This window comes from Solanum dulcamara, chromosome 1 (genome assembly GCF_947179165.1).
Source record: "Solanum dulcamara chromosome 1, daSolDulc1.2, whole genome shotgun sequence".
NCBI lineage: Eukaryota > Viridiplantae > Streptophyta > Magnoliopsida > Solanales > Solanaceae > Solanum > Solanum dulcamara.
In genome coordinates, this window is record NC_077237.1 from 89,282,022 (window position 1) to 89,309,310 (window position 27,289).

The 27,289-nt window shown below is 35.3% G+C and overlaps 2 protein-coding genes and 3 pseudogenes across 2 annotated transcripts; 3 read left to right on the forward strand and 2 right to left on the reverse strand.

Moving 5' to 3' along the window:
• The first annotated feature begins 774 nt into the window (after positions 1–774).
• LOC129891137 (delta(12)-fatty-acid desaturase FAD2-like) lies at positions 775–2,421 on the forward strand. The gene is made up of 2 exons (XM_055966400.1): positions 775–804; positions 1,049–2,421. The coding sequence occupies exon 2, from the start codon at positions 1,081–1,083 to the stop codon at positions 2,230–2,232; it is 1,152 nt and encodes a 383-aa protein (XP_055822375.1). The 5' UTR covers positions 775–804; positions 1,049–1,080; the 3' UTR covers positions 2,233–2,421.
• A 1,584-nt stretch (positions 2,422–4,005) lies between these two features.
• On the forward strand, positions 4,006–5,637 carry LOC129895615 (uncharacterized; annotated as a pseudogene).
• Positions 5,638–6,221: 584 nt separating this feature from the next.
• Positions 6,222–8,443, reverse strand: LOC129891143 (non-structural maintenance of chromosomes element 4 homolog B-like; annotated as a pseudogene).
• Positions 8,444–10,847: 2,404 nt separating this feature from the next.
• Positions 10,848–16,862, forward strand: LOC129884504 (uncharacterized). The gene is made up of 8 exons (XM_055958801.1): positions 10,848–11,231; positions 12,489–12,598; positions 12,684–12,740; positions 12,821–13,120; positions 13,445–13,692; positions 14,253–14,559; positions 14,670–14,943; positions 16,305–16,862. Exons 1-8 carry the CDS (start codon positions 10,878–10,880, stop codon positions 16,557–16,559), a joined length of 1,905 nt encoding a protein of 634 aa, XP_055814776.1. The 5' UTR covers positions 10,848–10,877; the 3' UTR covers positions 16,560–16,862.
• A 3,953-nt stretch (positions 16,863–20,815) lies between these two features.
• Positions 20,816–25,679, reverse strand: LOC129895626 (pleiotropic drug resistance protein 1-like; annotated as a pseudogene).
• Between the last annotated feature and the right edge of the window lie 1,610 nt (positions 25,680–27,289).

Below are 27,289 nucleotides of genomic sequence, written 5' to 3' on the forward strand. Positions count from 1 at the left end.
GATCCTCCCTTGATTGAAACCTTTTTTGTGGAGACTAACAAATGAATAATCAACTTGCCACAAATTATATATATCTTTTTTTATAAATCCATTCACCCAAGTTATATTGGCTTGAGGTCATGATTGGTTGAGAAGGGGGTACGTAGACATTAACCAGTACATTGTATATAAATACGAAACGGCAGTAACTTTTAATACTCTTACGATATATCATACATATATAGGACAGTATAATATTGTAAAGAAGTCACGGAAAATTGAGTCTTATATTTGTGGCAACTTAATTATAAAGTTGCCGTGAAACCCTTTCGTGGCGACACTACTTAATTGTCACTAAACATTGACCATTTGTGGCGACATTTTAAGTTGTCACGAAAACCTAACTTTTAGTGGCGATTAATAAAGTCGCCAGAGAAAAAGTTGTTCACAAAATTCTAAGACTCTGAGTTTCAAGGAATACTCTATAGGAATGTTCAATAAAGCACGTTCGATATGCTAGTAGACTTTCTCCATTCTAATTTACATGGCCGATAGTCAAATAAACTATTATTTCAGGTTAAATTAGATTATGGAAAGTAAAATAATATGCATGTGAAGCTGCCAAGCAAATGTCTGTCCTGTTGTGATCTAAATTTTCCATTGATGAGCTAATAAAATTGGCAATTGTGTATGGATTGGTCAAAATAGGATGGCCAGTGAGTCCCACATACATATAGCTATTATATATACACATAGTATTTTCACAAAGTGAGAAACCACTGAGAATCAAGGCATCTGATCTCTCTCTTTTTCTTAAAGAACAGAGTAAGGCTAAGATAATGTCACCTATGATATTGGTTTTCATACTGTTCGGTTAGGATTAAACGCTTATTATCCTAACAAAAAACTATGAACTTAAACGTTTTTCTTTTCCTAAAGAAACATTTATGTTTGATTTTCCATGATTGAATTATTTTCTGTTTGATACATTTTGCATATTTACTTAATGATTTTTTTATATATATAATAGTGAACCAAGATTAATTTGAGACAAACTTAATTGATGCAGATTTTAGGATTGAGGAGGCAGGATAATACAAAATGGGAGCTGGTGGAAATATGTCTACTCCAACAACTAAAAATGAAGAAAAGAAAAATCATCTCCAAAGAGTTCCATCTTCAAAGCCTCCTTTTACACTTGGTGATATCAAGAAGGCCATTCCCCCTCACTGCTTCCAACGTTCTCTTATTCGATCCTTCTCCTATCTTATTCAGGATCTCATACTTGTCTCCATCTTCTATTATATCGCCAACACTTACTTCCACCTCCTTCCATCCCCATTAACTTACCTTGCATGGCCTGCTTATTGGATCGTTCAAGGTTGTGTTTCCACTGGAATATGGGTCATTGGCCATGAATGTGGCCATCATGGCTTCAGTGATTACCAATGGGTAGATGACACTGTTGGTCTTATCCTTCACTCTGCTCTTTTAACTCCCTATTTTGCATGGAAACATAGTCATCGTCGTCACCATGCCAACACAGGTTCCCTTGAGAATGATGAAGTTTACATACCTAGGTTTAAATCCAAACTAAGATGGTACTACAAATACTTGAACAATCCACTAGGACGAATATTCGTACTTGCCTTCACCCTCACTTTTGCCTGGCCTTTATACTTGGTCTTCAATATCTCCGGCAAAAAATATGATCGTTTTGCATGTCACTACGATCCATATAGCCCAATATATTCAAACCGCGAGAGACTACAAATCTACATCTCAGATGCAGGTGTGATTGCAGCTACTTATGTGTTGTACCGCCTTGCTTTGACACAAGGACTAACTTGGCTTGTATGCATCTATGGAGTTCCCCTCCTTATTGTGAATGGGTTCATAGTGTTGATCACTCTTTTGCACCACACTCACGCTTCATTGCCACATTATGATTCATCGGAATGGGATTATCTAAGAGGAGCTCTAGCTACGGTAGACAGAGACTATGGTGTGCTAAATAAGGTGTTCCACAATGTTACAGATACACATGTTTTGCATCATATATTCTCATACATATCACATTATCATGCAATGGAGGCCACCAACGCTATTAAACCATTGCTAGGAGAATACTACCAAGTTGACGATACTCCAATTTTTAAGGCAATGTGGAGGGATACCAAGGAGTGCATCTATGTGGAAAAAGATGAAGGATCACAAGGGAGAGGTGTTTATTGGTATAAAAACAAGCTTTAAAAGTTGAATACCAATAACTCATTACTTGGAAATTTGGAATTGGTTAAATGATGTTTAACCTAATAAGGTGCAAGTATTTTATATTGTGTTTTTGTTGTATTTTATTGTTAATGTTGGTTTTAATTAGTTGTTACTAATGTAATGTTAAATCCGATTGTGCAATAAAATAAATATTTACTTATGTGACAATCACAATTTGGTGTGGATGAGTGATACTTCCTATTTGTCGATACATATTTACTATATACATACCGTTCTAGATTATGTGATTTTATTTCCTTTTTAATTAGCTAGAAAGAATGACCTCTTTCTAATTTGATAATAATTCAACTTAATATGATGAGTTTTTTTAACAATACAAATATTATGACAGTTTTAAAAAGTAAGTTTTAAAAATCTTATTATCACATGAATTTAAAACTGACAATGAACTAACCATATCGTCACCGTAGAGGAGCCATTTGCAAAGACCATTGAATTTGTAAATGCAAAAAGACATATAGATATCTATACACATTTAAATTTGGGATCCAGTATACAGCTTGCGTGTGAAATACAAATTTAGCTAACATGTAAAAGTAACAATTACAGATTGACACATGTACTAAATAATTTTTAAAAATAAGAACAAATCTAATATTGTGCTCTGTTCAATATTGTAATGTCTTAAAAAAGACTTTTAATCATGGCCTACTTACATATCTATGTAGAAAAGTATTCCTTCATACTCAGGATTCTTACTTTTTATTATCTCCCATTAATGTTGAGGGTAAAATATAAAAAAAAAAAAAAATTCTTGACATGTGAAAAGTGACAGTAAAATAAATATCTATTTTTAATATAGTGGACAGATAAAAGAAATCGGAGGAAGTGGAGTAATTAAATACAGATTCAGATCTGGGGACAAAATAATAATAATATCGAAGTAATGAACAAAAAATAATCGACACTTTTGTAGAATATATCGTATAAGTGTTTTTGTCCATTATCAAAACTTCGTCCAATACTTGTTTTATTATTAGTATATTATTTAATAAAAGGAAAATTATACAAAATAGATTAAGAGGGTAAACTATTTACTTAAATTGGATCTACCCTAACTTATTTATCCTGGACCAAAGGCCCAAAGTAATTATAGCACGACCCGCCACTTCTTCGCGTGACCAATCCCATGTCTGTATTTGTATAACCTCCATGATACTATCAGAGTATATATATACTCTTATGCTATCAAAAAATAATTGAGCAATATTTTTACTACATATCCGGCTTTAACATCAGTTGTCAGATAATCTATGATTCCTCAGAATATGTATCCGGCAATATTTTCATTGTCGATGGGGAACTACCTTAGCAGGTGTTCCAATTTTCTCATCACTCTAAAATTTAACACATGAAAACGTTGAAACTGATGGATTTGTTTATCAAGAAATATATAATACAACAACATATCTAATGTAATCTTATGAGGGAAGAGGATAGAGTGGGCACAGACCTTACCCTTGGCTCGAGAAATATACAATTGTGAACAACAAATGGATATGTATGTTGGTTTTGTCTCGTTGTATTAATTATATTGTTCAGTTATCGAAGTGAAATGTATTTTAATTAACATAGTAGTTAATAAACACACCTACCAATAAGCCTTCCATAGTGATTACATTAAGCTATCATGAGGTCTCAAGTTCAGATTCTAGCGGAGATAGAAAATATCATGTGATTTCTTCTCATTTTTCCAAGTCATGATGTACAAATTACCCGCTATATATAATAATGGGAGATAGTAGATACACTGTGGAATTAGTTGAGATGCGTATACGCTTACTGGGATACCACTATCATAAGGGGGAAAATGATAACATTAAGCTTACCAATAATCTTCCATCAGCAACACGATGTTCATCCTTATGGATTCAACCTAATGTATCCATGCAGATACTGAACGAGCGAATGAGAGATCGTTGAAAGCAATGAGCAGGGATAGCCTTCTTGATGTCACCAATTGCAAAAAGGGCTTTGAAATTGGCACTCTTTCTTTTGTAATTTTATGCAAGAGGTGAGCAGACCTCTGCATATGCACTAATATTCATGTACTTTAGATTCAGTTCTATAATCCTTATATCCCACATTCAATAATTCTGTTTATTCAAAAAAGTTAAAATCTTTTTTTACATGATTTATTCTTATTCACCTGTTAATTCAAATCTAATTAATGAATTTTTACAGCTATAAACTGTAGTAAATCTCTGCATTATCACATTATTCGAGCTCCATACATACCTAAGTAAAATGGAGCCGTGGAAAAGTAGCGATGGTGACAGGGGCGTCTTCGGGAATCGGGCGAGAGTTCTCTCTTTACTTGGCGAAAGCCGGTTGCAGGATCCTACTTGCTGACATCTCTATGCCACGAGATTAGTAATTTGGAGGGCTTGGCCTGGCGTGCAGTCGCCATCCAGCTCAACATCACTGCTGATGGTGCTACTATTGAGGCTGCTGTAAAATTATCTTGGGAAGCCTTAGGACGCATTGATACCTTGGTTAAGAATGCAGGCATTATAGGTAATATAATCTTCTTACAAATTGTTGAATCCACTTGATATAAGAGAAGATTCCAGTGTTTCATAGGTTTGAATGTTAAGGATTGTGGGACTACACTGGATATATTGTTGTTTTCTTAATCCACTTGCATGAAATCCTAGCTCCGCCCCTAGTTCTGGTGTAGGAAATTTTATTGAGCATGTAAATTAGATGGTTAATTGAGAAATCTTAGTAGCTCAGTTGGTTGGTTTCCTAAAGTTTTACCTTGTAGTGAGGGTTCGATCCCCCTCCACCCTCCACCCCCCACCCCCCACCCCAAAAAAAATAGATGGTTAATCTGACTACTTTGTATAGGTAGTGTGCGCTCTTCACTAGAATTGTAAGAGAAGTGGGAACATACCTTTAAGACGAACCTCAGAGGGGCATGGTTGGTGTCAAACTATGTATGTAGAGGTATGCATGATGCTAAACAGGGTGGAGGATCTGTTATTAACATCTATTCAGTTCTTGGTCTGAATCGAGGATATTACCAGGGTTTCTTGATTATGCTTGTTCGAAGATTGCTCTTAACATGGTCACTAAGGTAGCTAGCTAGTCAGTATCTTTGTTTTCCATTTTTTCTTCTATGTTATGGCAACTTAATTAATAATTCAAATAATTGAATGGCAGATTATGGCACTTGAATTGGGAGTTGACAATATCACCAAGAATTTTCAACTCTTAGATAACAGAGAGTCTTATGGAGAAAGGATGGTTCAATAATGCTACTTTAAGAACCATTCCTCTAAGAACTCTTGGAACGACGATCCGGTTTTAACATCAGTTGTCAGGTACTTATTTTCATTGTTGATGCCGGGGCTACCTTAGCAACTGTTCCAATTTTCTCATCACTCTAAAATTAGCTCATTAAAATGTGATCGAGAAATATACAATGAGATCAAGAAATGGATATGTACGTTGGAGGGGAAAAAATGATGGCTTTGTCTCATTGCAGAGTATTAATTATACTCAATGTAAAGTGTATCTCAATTACTAGAGTTTGAAATACATGTCACCTCCCACCAGCAAACAAATATCAGGTAACTGTCCCCAATACTAGGATAGATGGGAAAAAATCACCTAGTCATTTTGTTGTCTCTGCTGGAATTGAATCTAAGATCTCATGGTTCTCAACCCACTTCATTAACCAATACGCCACAACTTTGAGTGCGAGTTCACATTAAACTCGAGGTTAATGAGTATTTTCCAAGAGAATTCAGTCGTCACCTTACAGGACTTGCAGTAATATATACGTATAAACAGGCAATTTACCCAAAAAAGATGCTGATCAGCTTGCACAGCTTTAAATGTCATACATATTAATAACACATTTTCTCAAAAGAGAGATGGATCAGCTTAAAACATATACATGTAAACATACTATTTACCCAAAAGATATATTGATCGGTTTCAAGCTGATAATATACAAAAACATGCCATTTTACCTAGCAGCAGGTTTCCTTCATTTGCAGATTGTTTCATGTATGGCTTCACTTCACAGCCAGATATTGCACAAAAAGAAAGCGTGTGACACCTACTCTGTAGCAGTTTTTCCTTTCAGTCATATATTTAGAGGTGAAGTATATTAGAACAGTCCTTCATTCCCTATTAGGCATCAGCTCTTCTCCTTCTGGCACTAAAGTTTGCATCAGCTGTGGTGCAGTTTATCAATGGTCAACATACAACATCCAACTGAAGGAAGGACAGTTCGACAAAAAACAAAAATTGATACTAATGAATATTCCGAATTCATAAAATACTTGATGCTATGTTACCATACCTTCCAATCGTTGTAATCATATCTCAAGATAAACTGGTGGCGTATAGCTTCACGATGTGCAATGCTCCGCGGAACTGGAGAATTGATTCATCATATTACAATTCAGAAAGGAACCAGCATTAAGGTACAAGCGAACAGATATAGAATAAAGTTCATTGATCATATACGTGAAATTAACCCGTGATATGCTTTTAGTTTAATGTCCTAGTAGAATATTTCATCCAGAATGGCAGAGTGATTTACCTATCTCACAAAGGAAATGAGAACTAGTTTCATCAGCAGAGATTGAAGCTTGCCCATCGTGTACTAAAAAAGAAAGTGCAAACAAATTCTCGACAGTATGAGCAAAGGAATTTCTCCTAAAAAAAAGTTTGTCAAGCATCACACTGTTCTTCTCCTTTAAGAGCTCCGATATGTTTGACATATTCTTGTTAACATCAAGTCTGTCCTTGACAGTTTCACCAGCAACCTATTAAAAAGACTCAGCAAATGGAAGATAATTTACCAACCAAACAATGTAAAACGATTTAATTTGCAAACACAGTAGATATCCTCGGCTTTAGCTTCCTTCAACATGTACATGGAAGCTGCAATCTCTAAAAAAATTAAAAGTAGGGGAAATGACCATACCAATTTTGGTCGAGTAAGGTAGACTTTCCTCGGAGGCATTTTACGATAAACTGGAATCTTGCTTGGATAAGAAAGATAAACTTTAGGCTTCTGATATCCGCTATAAGCTAAAAGCTGATTCCTTGGTTTAAATTCAGTTTTCAGAACTCCAAGCCTGAGAATGAGCCGAAAGCACTCAATACATTATTTTTCTTTGTTCTCTTTAAATTCATTATTAAAGGAATAAAAATCTTACATTGTCTTGCAACCTTTGCCTTCCATAAACACGAGTGAAGCATCAGCTCCGACCTTTTCCCAATTCATAGCTTTTAATGACTTCCCAATGATTAAATGTGCTGTTGCATTCATTGAACGTCCTTTTCGTAAACTGTAGCCTTTAAGCAACCAGGAGATGAACATAGAAGGTGAGATACTACAATTGGGACGTAATTGGAGAGATTCCACAACAGTATTGGTTAGTCCGAGCAATGCCTCTGCATCTGCCACTTGCTCTCTTGGCCTCTTAACTGGAAAACCAAGTATAAACCGATTTCACCAGTAACATACCAAGACAGAAAAGTAGGGAAAAATACATAACAATTTGTTGCAGCAATTTCACGTGGCGATTGATAACACATTATGAAGTCACATTGATAGCTTAGGGAGTCACATGAATATACACACATATATAAAAAAGTTAGTCCAGCACAGGTCGAAGAAGAGTCAGACCCCAGTGCCCAACCTTAACCATTTCTATAAGAGGTTTTTTCCGCAACTCAAACACATGACCTCCTAGTCACGTAGCAAAAAACTTTACCAATTACGCCAAATAATAAACACACATTATATAAGGAAGTTAATAAAATATACCATTGAGATACAAGTCATCAACGCTATTTAACACAATGTTGAACTTATTTGACCCTGCAGCTACAAGTTCACATCTTATCTCTGCATTTCAAAAAAATCATCAAAAATAACAAGAAAAATAAATATAATAGTAGTTAAATTTTTTTTTTTTTTTTATAAATACCATCAACAATGGTTCTAATTATAGAGTACTGCAATCGAACACTACGACGACGTGAATCAGATTGATGAGCAAAGTCATTGATCTCATTTAAAGTTGCAAGATTTTTTAGCCTTTGTGACAAAGCATTTATTCTACTTAATTCTTCATCTCTTTTTTCTTCTTCTTTAATTTTCTTAGCTCTAGTTGTTGGACTCATGGCTCTACACTCTTCTTCTTTGTTTCTTTCTATGGAATACTTTTGAAAGTTGAAATGGTGAAGTAAAAGGGCTTTACTTGCATTGGGAAAATGTGAAGACTATGAGAAGGTGAAAAGTCTTAATTATTAGCACTACTTACTATGTATTGGCTATAGGATATAGTGTTTTAAAAGATTTGCATCATGTCTCTTAGGTAGCCACATAAATTAATACAGAGGAATAATTTGTTTTTCCTTCTAAAATCAAATTATTTTAAAATGCCCTTCTCATGATTCAATTTGTTTATCTTTTTTTCTTATTTTAAGTTTGTTTTTTTTAAAAATAATCTATTTCTTAATTTAACAACTCGTTAACTTCATCATCTCACACGGAATATCTAAAACCACAAGATTAAAGGTTTATAGCCACACAAAAATCTCTTAGGAGTCGTTTGGTAGAGTATGCTACCAAAAATAATACATGACATTTTGCATTAGTTATTAGTAGTATCTTATTTGGTATACTTTTTCATGACATTTTGCGTTATACACTTTATTGTGTATTAAGGCTTGCATTACTAATACCATGAATTTTTAGATAGTAATAAGACAAATAAAGTTAATGCTTGCATTATTATGATTAAAGACTCAATTGCCCCTCAAAACCATTTTTACATCTTTTTCATCATAATTGTTGAAGATATTTTTGTTTCTTTCTATGGAATACTTTTGAAAAGTTGAAATGGTGAAGTAAAAGGGCTTTACTTGCATTGGGAAAATGTTTCGGACTATGAGAAGGTGAAAAGTCTTAATTATTAGCACTACTTACTATGTATTGGCTATAGGATATAGTGTTTTAAAAGACTTGCATCATGTCTCTTAGGTAGCCACATAAATTAATACAGAGGAATAATTTGTTTATCTTTTTTTCTTATTTTAAGTTTGTTTTTTTAAAAAATAATCTATTTCTTAATTTAACAACTCGTTAACTTCATCATCTCACACGAGATATCTAAAATCACAAGATTAAAGGTTCACAAAGATCTCTTAGGGGTCGTTTGGTAGAGTGTGCTAGCAAAAATAATACATGCATCTATTAGATGTATTAGTAGTATCTTATTTGGTATACTTTTTCATGGATTTTTAGGTATTAGGGATCAAAAAGCCATTCTTCATATACCTCAGCTCCGAGAATAGAAGTGGTTCGTTTTCTTTTTATACGCAATTCAAGATTTCGTTTGTGTTCATGTTCGTGATTTCTGATGTGAATTCGGCGGGTCATCCCCCCTTCCTACGGGTTTCCCCACCGACCCAGTGACATACCAACCACGCCCTTTCTCTTTTTCCGATCATAAAGCCCCCTGATCCCTTTAATTGTCTTTCATCCCCCCTGAATAAGTAAGACCCCGCTCTTTCGAATTAAAAAAAAGGGAATATCTTTCGTTTGAAGTGGCGAAGGCCTATGCTACAGTAAGCAAAAAACCAGGTTGAGGTTACGAAGTCACTTAGTCGAACTAAAAAACTCTAAAGAAAGGGAGGCTAAGGTTACGAAGTAAGGTCAGCTGGTTAAGGAAAGCTCAGGTTATGAAATCGCTTAGCCGTGGCAAATGAAGTTAATGCTTACATTATTATGGTTAAAGACTCAATTGCCCCTCAAAACCTTTTTTTACGTCTTTTCCATCATAATTATTGAAGATATTTTTGTAAATAATTTTTTTTATGCAATGCATGTTATTTTTTAATACACTAAAACAAACAATGCATAAGAAATATTCTAAGTATAATTAATGCAAGCATAACTAATACAAGCATTACTAATGCAAACATTACTAATACACTCTATTTAATATTATTTTAATACAATCTACCAAACGACCTCTTACTTATTTTAGACAGTAAATTTCAAAACTTTTTCTTTTATTCTTAAATTTCGCGTCAAGCCAAAAAATATCACATAAATTAAAATAGAGAGAATATTAAATTTAAGATTATAAAATTCAATGATTTTTTTCTAATTCATAAGCTTTATGACATATTAAGCTTGCACTTGGACATTCATTATAAAATCATAATTTCAAATCAGTATTTGCACATGCAATTTGGGATCATAATTTCAATTCTTAAAATCTCCAAAAATAAATAAATTATCATTTGAGATTTAAAAAAAAAAAACGTAATACTTGACTCAGAAGTTCATATTTTATAAAAGAAAAAGATCCAATGTTTAAAAATTTTGCAAAAAAAAAAAAAGAAGAAGAAAAATCATACTCAGCGTATAGATATTATCCTAATAATGTGAAAGGTGCGGCTCAGATAAGCCTTCAATCTTACAAATAAAAAGGATTAAATTAAATAATTAGTTATTATATTATTGACTAGTGAAATCTTTATAAAATTATACTCGTTCAAAAGTTTATAATTATAAATATTTATATATATAATAAATTCATTTTAGTCCCCACAAAAATAAAATGCTTTCCCACATTTCAGCTTCCTTCTGTCACACCTCTTCTTCCACCACCGCTTTCTTCCTCTCTTCCACCGCCAAATTTCTCCGACCCACATCCTCTCTTTACCCTAAAACCCATTTTCAGTTCCCAATTCAACAAAAAGGGCACCGTTTTGTGTTTTCTCAAGCCACGGCAGCTTCAATGGATTCTGCTGCCACCGTTGATTCAGTTTCTGATGATTTAAAGAAACAAACCTTAGAAGGAACTGAAAATGTTGAAATTAAGCTTAAATTGAATCTTGAAGAGCTTAATTGGGATAACTCTTTTGTTCGTGAACTGCCTGGCGACCCCAGAAATGATAGTATTCCAAGAGAGGTTTGTGTTCTAAAATTTCTCAAAGATTTTGTATTCAAGGTTGAATTTTTTTATTTGATTGAATGTAAAAGGTGTTTTTTTTAATTGGGTGTATTACTCTTTATGGGTTTAAAGTGGTTGATTTGACTTATATATTTTATGGGCCACATCAGCATCAGGTGTCACTTGAAATCAAGTTAAGGTGTCTAGATGTACTTGCTAGATGAGACCAAGTTTGAGTGTCTGATTATGCATTATGCCTATGTTGTATTAGTGATATTGACAAGAAGATACTAAAATCTTGGTCGAAAAGTTAACTTGACAGAGAAGATGTATAGTAAAGGCTCAAAATTTAAGTAGTAATGAATGTTCAAGATCGATTTTTTATTTGGAGACATGAGAAATTAGTTGGAATATCCTGAGTTACTCCCTCTGTCCATGTGAGCTCGTTCACATTGCCGGTCCCAAGCTCTGGTAAAGGAGGAGGGTTGCCGAGGGTCAATAGGAAACAACTTCACTACCCATAAAGATAGGGGTAAGGCTGCATAAATCTTACCCTCCCCATACCCCACTTGTGGGATTACACTGGGTTTCTTCTTGTTGTTGTTACTCCCTTTGTCCTATTTGTGTGACTCTGTTTGCCAAACACGAGGTTAAATTGTTAATTAGACTTATATATTGTATTAGTGGTAGTGGAAGAAAATACTAAGGTAATTTGATTAATCATATCAAAATAAAAAAATTGAATAGCTTAATGAAATCGCATTCTGGAAAGTTGTGCGAGAGTGGTGTCAAATATCTTAAGTCCGAAAAATATAACTGTCATGTATAATAGAACAGAGGTATTACATTAGTGAGAGCTTGGGAGAAAATATTGAAGTAATTGTTGAAATGTAATTTTGGTACTGAAGGCTTCACATTGAAGTTTAAAACTTGATAAGTGTAAATGTATATTGAATTTGAATTACTTAAGTTGTCAGCGTGTAGAAATTAAATTATGTCAAATATTCTATATATCTCAACATGGAAAGAGTGCCGTATAAATTGGGCTAGTGGGAGTATTGTTTATTCATAACTAGCTAACAAGTTAGATTTATAATAGATATGATCATGCTGGTGTGTGTGTCATAGAAGTTATTCCTAGATTGCAAAAAAAAGTGGAAAGTAGATGTTACCTATGTGATAAGGGATGCAGTTTGCATTAAATTTCAAATGTCAGTAACTGGAAGGTAGAATCCTTTTGCAAGTCATCATCTGTATCAAACATTGTGCTTGTAGGTGTTGCATGCTTGCTACACGAAAGTGTTACCTTCTGTACTGGTCAAGAACCCTCAGCTTGTAGCATGGTCAGAATCAGTGGCGGAGTTACTTGAATTGAATCCTAGAGAGTGAGTTCTTAAAAGCTTGATGTATGTAATGGCCATGCTAATTGTGGCTTAATGAAATTGTCATAGACTTCCTTTAATCTTTCAGATTTGAGAGGCCTGATTTTCCCCTTATATTCTCGGGGGCATCACCATTGGTGGGAGCGTAAGTTTTTCGAAGCTTGTCAACTTTGTCTTTGAAATTTAGTAATAAAACAACATCTAAGGTTAGACTTGATTCTGCAGGATACCTTATGCCCAAAATTATGGAGGACATCAGTTTGGCATGTGGGCCGGGCAGTTAGGAGATGGAAGGGCAATAACTCTTGGAGAGATTTTGAATTCAAAGTCACAAAGGTGGGAGCTGCAGCTTAAGGGGGCTGGAAAGACCCCCTATAGTCGTTTTGCTGATGGTCTTGCAGTGCTTCGTAGTAGCATCCGAGAATTCCTTTGCAGTGAAGCAATGCACGGTCTTGGAATCCCAACAACACGAGCACTTTGTCTAGTGACGACAGGAAAAGATGTCATGAGGGATATGTTTTATGAGTATGTTCCTCAGCAATGATTTTTTATGTTGTTTCATAAGCTGAATAAATCAGCAAGAAATCATCTTGCTAGCCTTGAATTGCATTTTGTGTTCTCTTCATCATGTGTATCATCTTTGCTTGCAAATCTTCTTTGCCTTTGGAAGAATGAAACTGTGAGGAGTTTGATGAAGTTGATGAGAAGCACCTATAGACATCTTTCCCCGGAGGTTTGGAGTCTGCATAGTGATTCATGTCTTAGAGTTATACTCCATATTATTGTTACTTTGTTCATTCTAGTGCATTTTCATTTCCATTATTGATTATTGTCTTCCGTCTCATGCAGTGGAAATCCCAAAGATGAACCTGGAGCAATTGTCTGCAGAGTTGCCCAATCCTTTCTGCGTTTTGGCTCTTATCAACTGCATGCCTCTAGAGGAAAAAAGGATTTTGAGATTGTCCGTGCTTTGGCAGACTACGCCATTAGATATCACTTCCCCCATTTGGAGAATATGACTAGGAGTGAAAGCATATCACTCAACACGGGTGATGAAGACAATTCAGCTGTGGACATAACTTCAAACAAGTATGCAGGTAAATATATAGCTAATTTTGAAGATAATATGGGGATTCCCTTGCCTATGAAATTTTTTATCTCCTTTTAAAGACTGCATGTAGAGTACACAAGGAGAGTTATGGCAATCTCAAACTTCTCCATTTCTGGTGATGCTCTTTATCATATTCAAGTACTCCCTCTGTCCATGGCTTGGATGATCATTAAGGGATGAAACTCTTTTGTCCATGGCTTCAAATTCTTTCCTCAAAAAAAAGATTCAGAAGTACTTCATTGTTGTTAAAAGATCATTCTTTTTAGTCTTACATTTGCCTTCTTTGATTCAGCTGGTTTCTGGAGTGACTCTAATTTATGCTTGTATTCTTGCAAAAATTTGAGTTCGTTTTTGCTGTCTCCGAGTGTATTTTTACTTTTGTTTTGCTAAGGGAAAAACTTGGGGAGTGGGGTTACTACTTTTCTCTGCTACCTTGCTCAGCAATCCGAGTACGTACACTTGTAGAAAGAATAGAAGTGCATCAGTCCATGTGTACTTTTGATAATTTGCTTCCGTACATTCATTGATTTGAGTGCATTATTTCAGCATGGGCAGTGGAAGTTGCTGAGAGGACTGCGTCCATGATTGCCAGGTGGCAGGATGTTGGTTTCACACATGGAGTCATGAACACTGATAACATGAGCGTGTTAGGACTCACTATTGACTATGGTCCCTTTGGTTTTTTAGACTCTTTTGATCCCAGTTACACACCAAATACCACTGATCTTCCTGGCAGAAGATATTGTTTTGCAAATCAGCCAGATGTAGGTTTATGGAATATTGCACAGTTTACCTCTGCTCTATCTATTGCGGAGTTGCTAAGTGATAAGGAGGCAGATTATGCCATGGAAAGGTATCTTTAGATACTAGCATTTGGCCATTTGCTCAAATGTTTTGTCTTTGTGATTGCCCGAGTATTCTCTTTTTTTGCTGTTGTTGATGTTTATCTGGTGACTTCTTTAGATATGGTAACAAATTCATGGATGATTATCAAGATATCATGACCAGGAAACTTGGTCTGGCAAAGTACAATAAAAAGTTGATTGGTGAACTACTCAAGAATATGGCCTTAGATAAAGTTGATTACACTAATTTCTTTCGCTCTCTATCAAACATCAATGCTGATCCTGCAATTCCAGAGGACCAATTATTGATTCCTCTTAAGGATGTTCTCTTAGATATTGGTTTGGAACGCAAGGAAGCCTGGACAAGCTGGGTAAAGTCGTATATACAAGAGGTATGTGACAGTGAATTTCCTTATTCAAATAATACAACGACGCCACCTCAATCTCAAGGGTCGGCTATATGAATCCTCACTGTGTATGTCTGATCCATTTAAGTTCATTTCAGTCCAATTTATAAATTTTTTCCTCAAATAAGAATGAAGCATATAGTGTGTTTGGAATTAGTATATCTTCTTGATCTCCAGATTTTGCAATATTGCAGTGAGTGTAGGGTAATATATGGTCGGGTAACATAAGGTCCTTTGAAAGAGGACTTTGTCCTGGAACTGTCCGTATTTGAATTGTTATTCACTTCAATAATAAGTTTTTATGCTTTTGCTCTTGAAGTGTTGTCAAACGTTCTCTTAGGATAAAGAGTTGCTCACCTTGTTTGTTCCTCAGAGTCCGGTAACGGTAGGTGGTAATGGATAGCAGTTTCCATCCATGGGAAGATTTTCAAATTCATCCCCACATCTGCCTTATTCTTCAAGGCTTCATCTTTCCCAACCCCCTCTCCCCTGGACTTAAAAAAGCAAGAAGAAAGACATAAAGGAAATATCAGATCGTAGACATAAGCAATGGGTGTAAAGTAGTTGTGATACCGTTCTTGTATGACGTTGAATGTGACTCATATCTTCTCATCATTTGAAATGGCTTGTCATATTAGCATCCAGCTTCTTCCTCTTTATGTTTAACAGCTTGTGCTCGGTTTGTGCTGTGGCCGAGACAGCCTTCTACAAGAAGTGTCAGATGACCCCTCTTCGTTGAAAGAAATTCACTGTATTTGTATTTTAATAATAGTGTGGTCGCCCATTAGGTGGGAGGGGCAGGGGGATTGCCCCATATCCTTTTTCTCCTTATTGGTAGTAATTTTTAGTAATCACATAGTTTCTTGTTCTTCTATGTGTTTCTACTATCTGTGGCTTCATTTTGCTTTGTATCTTGATATTTTGTTGTCATTTTTTCTGCTTGCAACCCCTCTATGAATAACTTTCCTTTTAAGCCGAAGATCTATCGGACACAGAGGTAGGGGTTAGGTCCTTATACATCTCATCCTCCCTAGACCCCACTTGTGGGACTACACTGGGTATGTTGTTGTATGTAAGCAATATTCTCTTAAAAAGATAGCCACTATATATAAGGCTGATACAACTTGAAAACAATGTTAGAAGCCTTGTAACTTCGCACAACTTAGATGTTAACTCATTTGCAAATTGAGTAGTTGAGTTGTGATAATAGATGGACACCGCTTGCGTAAAATACTGCTTACACCATTGGTTTGTGCTGTTGTTTTGTGTGGACTCTTCGCTGGAAATCATCAAGTTCTGTTCTTGTATGTGAGGTACTTATGGTGTCACTTGTCTACGTCTTGCAGCTCTCTACAACTGGTGTATCAGATGAGGAGCGGAAAGTTTCAATGAATTCTGTAAATCCAAAGTACATCCTCAGAAACTATCTATGCCAGAATGCCATTGATGCAGCAGAACAAGGCGATTTTGAGGAGGTTCGGCATTTATTGAAGATTATGCAATGCCCATTTGATGAACAACCTGGCATGGAGAAATACGCACACTTGCCTCCAGCTTGGGCTCATCGTCCGGGTGTATGCATGCTTTCTTGTTCCTCATAAGATCTCGGGGTGTATGCATATGCTTTCTTGTTCCTCATAAGATTTCCACTATGTAATACAAGAGTTTCACTTGTATATATAACAGAAATCAGTATGTATTGTAAGTGGCAGAGTGGCCTTCGAGCCACAATATAGGTAGATTCAGCTTGGTTCGCTGAAAAAGAGAGAACTTCTGGCAGCATTTTCACACATTATTGCATTTGGAGAAGTATTTTTTTTTTCCGCAGGTTCTCTGTAGTTTATTTGTTGCTCAAGTCTTGATGTAACATTTGATAATTTCAAATGCCTTATTTTTTCGTATGATTTTCTATGAGTAGAACCAAATTTTTTATTTGTTATGGGAAAAATAATAATCAAAAACCACTAGAAACGTTTCATCAAATCTTAGAAACCGCAGCATAAAATTGTACTAGGCACCAAAAATTAAATAAAAAATAACGGAATTGGCACCTAAAAAACTACACTAGACTAGAGAGAGACCAAACATGATAAAATTTGCAAAATTTCGTAGGACCAAATGTGACTTTCCGCTGTTCTTTTTCATAGTTTTATGAAAAGATTTCGAAGTTTGAAGGAGGTGATATGACTGATCCAAATAGTTTATAGAAGTCTAATGGCTAGTTTGCTATATGTGACAGCATCAAGACCTAATCTCATGTCAGTCGAAAGTCTTCTGTCGAGGTTTACGCATGCTCCAAGTCAAGTTCATCTTGATGTAGCTGGACGGACATTAAGGTATATCAAGGAAACTGTTGATTATGGTATTTTATTTAAAAAGGAAGAACAAGGGCAATATATGGATTGTTCAGATAGTGATCGGGCAGAAATTTTCAATGATATGAAAAGCACTTTTGGATGTGCACCCGAGGATCAATACGTGTAGCATCGTCGGATCCACGACCAATTATAGCATTTAAGAGCCGCACAAGCGAAATTAGGTGATTTTCTCATTTTTCGTATGTGTTAGCTCATGAATATTTAGATGAACTGGCTTCCGGTCAAATTTTTTTCAAAACCCTTATGAGAACCTTCGTAAATACCCGGGAAATCAGTAAGTGTAGCCTTAATACGATCCATGACGCATTCATAGCATTTAGAAGTCGCACAAGCGGAATTAAGCAATTTTCTCAATTTTCGTGTGTGTTAGCCCATGAATATTTTGGTGAACTGACTTCCGATCAATTTTTTTTGAAACCCTCCATAAGTGTCCAGGGGATAAACATGTGTAGCCTCAGCATGATCCACGGTGCATTCATAGCATTTAGAGGTTGGACAAGCGGAATTAGGCGATTTTCTCATTTTTCATGTGTGTAAGCTCATGAATATTTTGGTGAACTAGCATCTGGTCAATTTTTTTTCCAAAACTCCTATAGGATCCGCCGTAAGTACCCAGGAGTTTAGTACGTGTAGCCTCGTCATGATCTATAGCGCATTCATAGCATTTAGGGGCCGCACAAATAGAATTAGACGATTTTTTCATTTTTCGTGTGTGTTAGCCCATTAATATTTTGGTGAACTAGCTTTCAATCAATATTTTCTGAAAACCTTATGGTACCTTTCGTAAGTACCTAGAGAATCATTATGTGTAGCCTTGGCACGATCCACGATGCATTTCTAGAATGTCAGGGCCGCACAAGCTGAATTAGGCGATTTTCTTATTTTTCATGTGTGTTAGCCCATAAATATTTTGGTGAAATACCTTTCAGTCAATTTTTTCTTGAAACCATTATGATACCCTCCGTTAGTACCTGAGGAATTAGTACGTGTAGCCTCGAAACGATCCACGACACATTCATAGTATTTAGGGGCCACAAAAGATGAATTAGGCGATTTTCTCATTTTTCGTGCGTATGAGTCCATAAATATTTTGATGAATTGGCTTCCGATCAATTTTTTCTGAATCCCTTATGCGACCCTTCGTAAGTATCCGGGGGATCAATATGTGTAGCCTTAGCATGATCCACGGCGCATTCATAGCATTTAGGGATTACACAAGCGAAATTAGGCATTTTTTCACTTTTCGTGTGTGTTAGCTCATAAATATTTTGGTGAACTGACTTTCGGTCAATTTTTTTCCAAAACTCTTATGGGACCTTCAGTAATATCCCAGGGATTATTAAGTGTAGCCTCATCACTATCCACGACACATTCATAACATTTAGAGGCCGCACAAACAAAATTATATTTTCTCATTTTTCATGTGTGTTAGCCCGTGAATATTTTGGTGAACTAGCTTTCGATTATTTTTTTTGAAATCGTTATGGAACCCTCTATAGGGGTCTCACAAGCGAAATTAGGCAATTTTCTAATTTTTCGTGTGTATTTTGGTGAACTGACTTTCTGTCAATTTTTTTTCGAATCCCTTTTAGGACCCTCTGTAAGAATCCGAGGGATCAGTATGAGTAGCCTCGGCATAATCCATAGTGCATTCATAGTATGTAGGGGCCGCAGAAGGGGAATTAGACGATTTTCTCATTTTTCATTTGTGTTAGCTCATTAATATTTTGGGGAACTGACTTCCGCTCAATTTTTTTGAAACCCATATGGGACCCTCCGTAAGTACTCGATGGATCAATACGTGTAGCCTCGACATGATCCACAATGCATTCATAGCATTTAGGGATCGCAAAAGCGGAATTATGGGTTTTCTCATTTTTCGTGTGTGTTAGCCCATTAATATTTTGGTGAACTGCCTTTCAGCCAAGTTTTTTTTCGAAACCCTTATGGAACTCTCCGTAAGTTCTCGGGTATCAGTATGTGCAGCCTCGACATGATTTACGATGCATTCTTAGCATTTAGGAGCCACACAAGCGGAATTAGGCGATTTTCTTATTTTTCGTTTGTGTTTGCCCATGAATATTTTGGTGAATTGTTTTCGGTCAATTTTTTTCCAAAACTATTATAGGACCTCCATTAGTACCCAGGTGATTAGTACGATTAGCATCGGCACGATTCATGACACATTCATAGCACATAAGGGTCGCACAAGCAGAATTAGACGATTTTCTAATTTTTCATGTGTATTAGCCCATAAATAATTTGGTGAACTAACTTTTGATTGATTTTTTTCGAAACTATTATGAGACCTTCGTCATTACCCAAAGGATCAGTACAGGTACTCTCGATACGATCCACGACATCTTAATAACATTTTAGTGAAATGACTTTCGGTCAATTTTTTTCCGAAACCCGTATGAGATCCTCCGTAGGTATCTAGGGTATTAGTACGTGTAGCCTCGACACCATCCACGACGTATTCATAGCATTTCTGAGCCGCACAAGGTTTTAAGGTAAAATAGATGTAGATATACACATATTATACATAAAGATTGATTGTGCTTGGAATGAAGAAAAAATAATGTCAAGAGATATTATATGTAATCTAGAAAAAAATATGAATTTTTGTATATTAGTCGTCGCTAAATGTACTTTTACGGAAAATTGTCGGCACTAAGTGTAACCACTAAAGTAGGGGTGTGCAAAAACTGATTTAACTTATAAATTGAATAAAAAAAATATACTATAGATTTATCATTATCGGGTTGACGATTTTTTTTAAATTTTTGATTGGGTTTTCAGTTCGATTTCTAATTTTGTAATTTTTAATTAATGATTAAATCGATAACACAATAAAATTATATTAAAAATTATTATTATATTGCCCTTTATTATATAACAATGATTTCAACATTTTACCAATCTTATTTTCTAAATTTTAGTGTCATTTTGTGTCGTAGGCAACATAAACTAGTCTCTTTCCCTCTCTATTGCGACACTTTCTATCTTCTCGACACAAACTAGTATTACCTTGTCTCTTTTCAATTTTAGATTTGAATATGACAAAGAAAAAAATAATCAATGTTGTTTCCTGAATTTATTGCATGAATCTTTAGAAGATATTCGAATAATTATGTCTTAAACAAAAGTGATTAATGTAAAATTTTATGTTGGACTTTTATCTTGCTACTATTTCTATTTTTATGTACATCATGTATATATAATCATATAAGCTTTTTTTATCGGTTAAACCGAAAACCGAACCTTTGTTTGTCGCCAATGGCTATATTAGTCGCTACTAAAAGTAAGGTTTACTAGCAACTGTAGTTGCCGCAAATGCCTATATTAGTCCCCGCTAAAAGTGAATATTAATTGCCGCCAAGTACTTATCAGTAGTGTTATTTGTCACCGCTAATTGTTTTATTAGTCGCCACTAAAAGAAATATTGTTGCAACATTAGTTGAAAAACATTAGCTCTTCTATCTTTTCTGGAAGTTGAAAAACTTAATAGCCAAAGCAAATGTAAAGGCAAAAACAACAGCATATGCAACAGTCACAACTGCAACTACTCCAAGAAAATCATGCTTGAACCCGAAGTAACGCCTCAAGAATTGTTTCACTGTTTCATCAATATCAGTAATTTTGTTTTGGAGGTCTTCGAATTGCGATGCAGTCAAGCCATACAATGTCCAGGAAACAGGACAAGCCCAATAGTACCATCTCCACCAAAAAAGCTACGAGAAACATGTCATCATTTTCAAGCTATAAATTGATTTTCATGTAGAAAAAAATGGAAGTGTTTCAAGAACTTACAGGTCGTGGAACAATGAATCCTGTAAGTACATTCCATAGCCGAAGACAGAGACAATTTGCGCGACATTTTGATTTGGGGTAACGGCAACGGTCATCATACCATAGAAGGTGAAGTACAAGACAGTGAAATACATGATGAACAAGTACCAAAAGAACTTGGTCACTGTCCATTCAAATCCGATCATAGCATAGAAGATAACACCATAAGCAGCAGCTTGGACAAAGACATACAGAATTTCAATGAAAGTGCAAATTAGAGTTATTTCTTTTTAGACTTTTTAAACCGGAAATTGACATATAAGAAGTTAAATCATCTTCTTACTTGTCCAAAGGCATAGGGGATGGCAGAATACATTCCAGCAGCTCTTTCTCTGTAATATACTGTACGCTCAACGGCTACAACAGGTATCACTGATGATGCATGTTGATAACCAAGGAAGTAAACAGGAGCATACATTGATCCGATAGCGTTAAATAGGTCTTGGATCTTTCCCCTAGAATACCAAAAAAATAAGCTTTTAGCATAAAGAACTAAAAGTATTTCCCAGATTATATGAGTGCTTGTTTCGTCATATGTTTAGACTTACACTTTAGTACCAAGATCCCAGAACATTGTCCCGATGGCCAAGGCGATGAATATTGTAAAGACAAATCTGACTGCAGTATAAACAGGATTACACCAGGATGACCAATGTTGCTTCCAAAGGCAAGCCATACATTGGGTCCAAAATGGTTGTGAGTATTGATTGTCGAAATGTAGGCCTTTTGTACCAGGGCGAGGCATGCTAAGTTCACTAATCAATGTTTTATTCCTCCTGTAAAGGTCTGATTTCTTGTACAAATCAGTAAAATCAACCCCCAACGTCATTTCCTGAGCTGTTTGTGACTTCTAACATCCAAGTTGCTGGATTGTAGCCATCTTGTATTTTCCTTACCCCAGGAATTGACTGAATACAAGAAGAATTAGTTTGTTATTTGATGGTATTAACTTGAAAAACGGGAGGCTCATTTGTCCGCTTAGACAACTTAACTCAAAGTAAAGGGCAGCCCGGTGCACTAAAGCTCCCGCTATGCGCGGGGTCCGGGGAAGGGCCTGACCACAAGGGTCTATTGTACGCAGCCTTGCCTTGCATTTCTGCCAGAGGCTGTTTCCAAGGCTTGAAGTATCTGATCAAATGGCAAGAATGGTGACCTAATGGACCGACATATATCTCTTTCCCTCCTCGTTTCATTAGAAATAGCTGCAAAGAGTGATCTTTATGTTAGTATTCAATGCCAAAAGAGAAAGAAGACACATATATTAAATTCACCTCATCAAAGGCTTCAAAAATGTCGATACTAGGCTGATGGATGGTACAAACAACGGTTCTTCCTGTGTCGACTGTGTTCCTAACAGTTCTCATCACAATTGCAGCAGCTCTTGCATCCAGCCCCGAAGTTGGTTCATCCATGAAAATGATTGAGGGGTTTGCCACTAGTTCCACTGCAATGGTCAACCTTTTGCGTTGCTCGGTTGAGAGACCGCTGACTCCTGGCAGACCAACCAAGGCTGATCTTAATGGTGTAAGCTCCACAAGTTCCATAACTTCATCAACAAACATCTGCACAAGGATATTAAATAGGAAATGTTGTCATGATTTCCTCCTTTATTGCATTTAACTGATTTTCAAAAGGAGCCAACCTTTCTGGTCTTGCAATCAGCATCAGAAGGTAAACGCAACCAAGCTGAGTATACTAATGACTCATAAACTGTAACATAAGGTGAATGGATATCATTCTGCTCACAGTATGAAGATATACACACAAATGTTTCTTGCTTTTTTGGATAGCCAGAGATCTTGATGCTGCCCTCAATATATCCTCCTGTTTTTTCGTCCGGCCAATACATCCATTAGAGTTGTTTTTCCAGCACCACTAACTCCCATCAGTGCTGTCAAAACACAGGGCCTGAAAGCTCCACATACACCATTCAGAAGTACCAATCTATCTTCAGTGGCACCTTGATATTTCATTTCCTTGAAGTATCATTGGAAAGTTCAGTGTCACTGGAAAGTATCACTAATTTTTTATCCATAACAATTCCCAGCTAGTTACCTGAGGCATGTCAACCGAGTATGTAACTTCATCGAAGGTGATGGAATGCGGTTCAAATGGAAGAACCATTCCCTTTTTCTTATTCTGTCCCTCACTATTTGACACTTCTTTCTCAGTGCTCATAGTTTTGGCATCATCACAGCCTTCTTATATCATAGCTTGCGGCTTACCAAATGCTGTAGATATTCAACTAAATATTCAATGTTTTCACCTTTAGGGAAAAATAAATGGAGAAACTCTAAAGATACTCACGGTTGAGATAAGCGAGTGCAGGATTGTAGAAGGTGTTAAAGACGATTGTGAATCCAATAAGTGCACCGACACCTATCCAGTACCAGTATGCATTTGGGAAGAACCCTCGAGATCTTACAACTGCAATTCCAAGTGAATCAGTTCCATTTGGTGCAATTTGTTTCCACCTTTTCCCATCAAATTCATTCTCAAGAATTGAATTCAAAGAATACATCAATGGTGAAGACCAGTAACCCCATATCCACCATTTCTTCAAATCATCTACAATATTAGCAGTAGTAGGTTTTAGCAAGATAAAAGCTTCTACAACCACATAAATCAACAAATATACCTCGTGAAAGAACGAATCCACCCAATACAAATTGTAAAAGCATAGCAAACGTTCCATATGTATTAGCAACTCCCATGGTCCTTCCAGCGGCCCCAATGAAGAGGAACAATCCTGATGCCATCAGGTTTACTAATATGAGTAGCAAGAAATGTTTGAATAATCTGCAAAAGGAAAAAGGAAACTGTTGAAGTTAACCTGATATTTATAATGCATCATCTTTCTTCCCTTACCTTACAGGGATCGGATCAAATCCGATGACATAGTAAGTGAGGAGCACCCAAAGCCCAACTTCAACAAATGTTAGAGGGATTTTGAGTATCCATGATGGCATTGCATCAGCCCATGAAGGGAAAAACAGAAGGTCTCTTTGCTTGTAAAAGATAGGAAGTTTGTAAATTATCATGCCTATCTCAACCGTTCCATTAAACATAATCATAGTGACAATAAAAAAGAGGGCACCAGCATATTTTCCTCCATCTTCAATAGTATCACAGGGCATCTTAGTTCGGAAAAAGAGGGTCATCGATATGAGTGCCATAATTGTAAGCTGTGAACATATCAAATAAACTTGAGACAGAGACTTGACAAAGTTGTCACCTTAATGAACTTGAAGACGTAAACAAATGAGTTCCTCTTCATTAGTAAGAGTTCTCGTTCAGAATTGGCTTCTTGTCCCTCTGCTGCTAATGCCTACATCATCACAAAATAATTAAAGTTATAAGCATTTGTTTTCGAGAAAGGAAATATTTTACTTGCTTACCTTCATAAAGACATCAATATCAGGATCTGGCTTGATTTTTGCTGCTTTCTCTATTCTTGACAGTTCAACCAACATCTCTGCAAAAACAATTCCGAGAAACATCAACCGTTAGTTAAATTTCTACATAAAATGCTTTTTTATTGAACAAGAAGTTTGAAATATGAATCCTCAATTTGTAAGCAAGCCAGATTGACTATATGAATCCTCACTATCCACGCCACCCTATTATTTACATATGTCTCAGTTAAATATTACTCCCTCCATTCCAGTGTATGTAAAACTATTTCCTTATTAGTTTGTTTTAGAAAGAATAACACACTTTTATATCTGGAAACACCAAACTTTAAATTTTTGTTCCACCTTTTGTGAGAAACTTCTATAGCCACACAAGTTATATGACATGTTTATGGCCGTGAGTTTCAAAAGTCCTATAGCCACATTATGATATATTTAAGACCACAAGTTTCAAAACCGTGCACAGTCAAATTATGTCACATAAATTGGAACAGAAGGAGTATAAGGATTAGTTTCTCTAACACTACAAATTCTCTAGATTTTCTACCAACATATATATCTATAACAAGTCCTAAAGACTCCTAACGAACATTGAACCTAAAAAAAAATGCCGAACATTGCTAAAAATTAATCACAACTAATTGGTATCATCTATATAGATATTTTTTCGCCCATCAAAGACGACAAAAGATTCATTCACTTACCTGTCAATTCTTTGTCTGAGTTTCAACAAGAGCTTCTCATTATCCTCATCTACAACTTTCACAAGCCTTTCAAGCAACTTTTTTCTTTCTTGAAAATCAATATCATGTATATCAATTTCAGCAGATGCACCTTGTGATCCAAACAAGAGACCTTTTCTCATACGATCGAACGTTGGAAGTTTTTCGAGAGCTGCCCATTTAAGAGCCTCTTCATCATCTTCGTCTCTCGTCAAACGATTAAAAATCTCCCCTTCATTGCCAGTCCATCTAGAGTTATAAGTACTATTCCTCTTTAAACTTAAGCTCCCTCTCAAACTATTTTCCCTAGTTATTCTTTCTCTTAAACTACTCCCTCTTAAATTTGTTGGCTCCATTTTGAACCAAACAAAGTTAGTAAGTATGTTGCTAAAGTTTATAAGCTAAATGACTATTATATAGTAGCAAGTAAAATAGGAGGGGGGTTATTGAATAGTAGATGGTTTGAGAAAAAATATTTTTGCCCAAATGCTTTTTAAATATACTTTTCGAAAACTATCAGCTAGTGCACACCTAAAGGGTAGCGATTGGGGGTTCAAAAAACAGGACTATCAGCCATTAATTATACGCAACATGAAGAAGGTGCAGATAGCTAGGCGTATTGGTGGCTCGGTTCAAGTTGTTTTTTTTAGCTAAAAAGAAACCAAACCAATTAAATTGATTTTACTAATACTAAAACAAGCGAACCAAGTACATTAGTTCTTCATCGGGTTCGGCTTTTATCGGATTTTCTGGTTTATTGTAATTTTTTAAAACAAATTCATTCAATTGTCTTCACTCAAAGGAGGACCATAAGCTAGGTCGGGGCTCGATGAAACAGAAAGTTTTAACATGTTGAAAATAGGGTTTAACAAACAAAACCTAACAACAACAAAAAAAGTCTTTTTCTCCAATTTCATTTGTTTTTTGATTTGGTTCGATTTTTTGGGGTAACAACTATATTGATATCAACTTTATTGGTCATTTTGGTTATGTATATTGTATTGTAGTATCCAAAACCCTCAATGCTTTCTGTTAGAATTAAAATGCTTAAGAATTGACATTAATTGTAACATTAAATATTTTGTTACTCTAGATATTTATGTTGGGTCCAATCTAGAGTTTTTTTAGTTTACTCTACATCTTTAAGAGATGTACAAAAGTCTGAATAAACTATTATCTTCTACATCTTTATGTAATTTTATTTTTCAAAACAATTTAATCTTTTGAGCTTTAATTTATGTAGTAGAGATCCATGCCAAATTAAACCCCCGCCACCTCAATTGGATTTAATAATAAAAAATGTATCTCTTTACATATTATTGATCTTAATAAGATTTGGTCAATTTTAATTTTGAAATTTCTTTTCGCTAAGGAAATTAACATTATTCAATAAGCAGTTTGGAAAGAATCAAGTTTTTTCTTAATATTAAATATATCGAGAAGAGTATTATCTTTTACTTGTGTTGTTTTACTTTAATCAGATTATATTAAAAGCTGAAAACTTTTACTTTAAAAGTTGAATTACGATTTTATCCAAATAAAAATGTTATTAAACATCTAATTAATAAAATATTAAATAGTAATATTTTGATGTGAATTAATTTAAACTACTTATTAATGGGCAAATATTCAACTTCTATTAATTAATGACGGCTTTTTTCTCCTCTTTTTTTGGCCATTATTTAAGAAGTCGAAGGGGAGGCTTCCATTTATTTTAATATAATCACTTTTATTTATATATACATTAAAAGACTGTAGATGTATGACTTTTATACATTACTTAATGCATTTTGGGCTGCAATCAAATCCTAATTAAATAACTAATTTAATAATAGTGTTCAAATATTAGATAGGAATTTTTATCACTGTAATTTTTCCGAAACAAAGAAAAACAGTTTATGGTAAACATATAATTAATTTTAGATTTCTAATTGATTTTTGTTAAAGAATATTTAAAAACATCAAA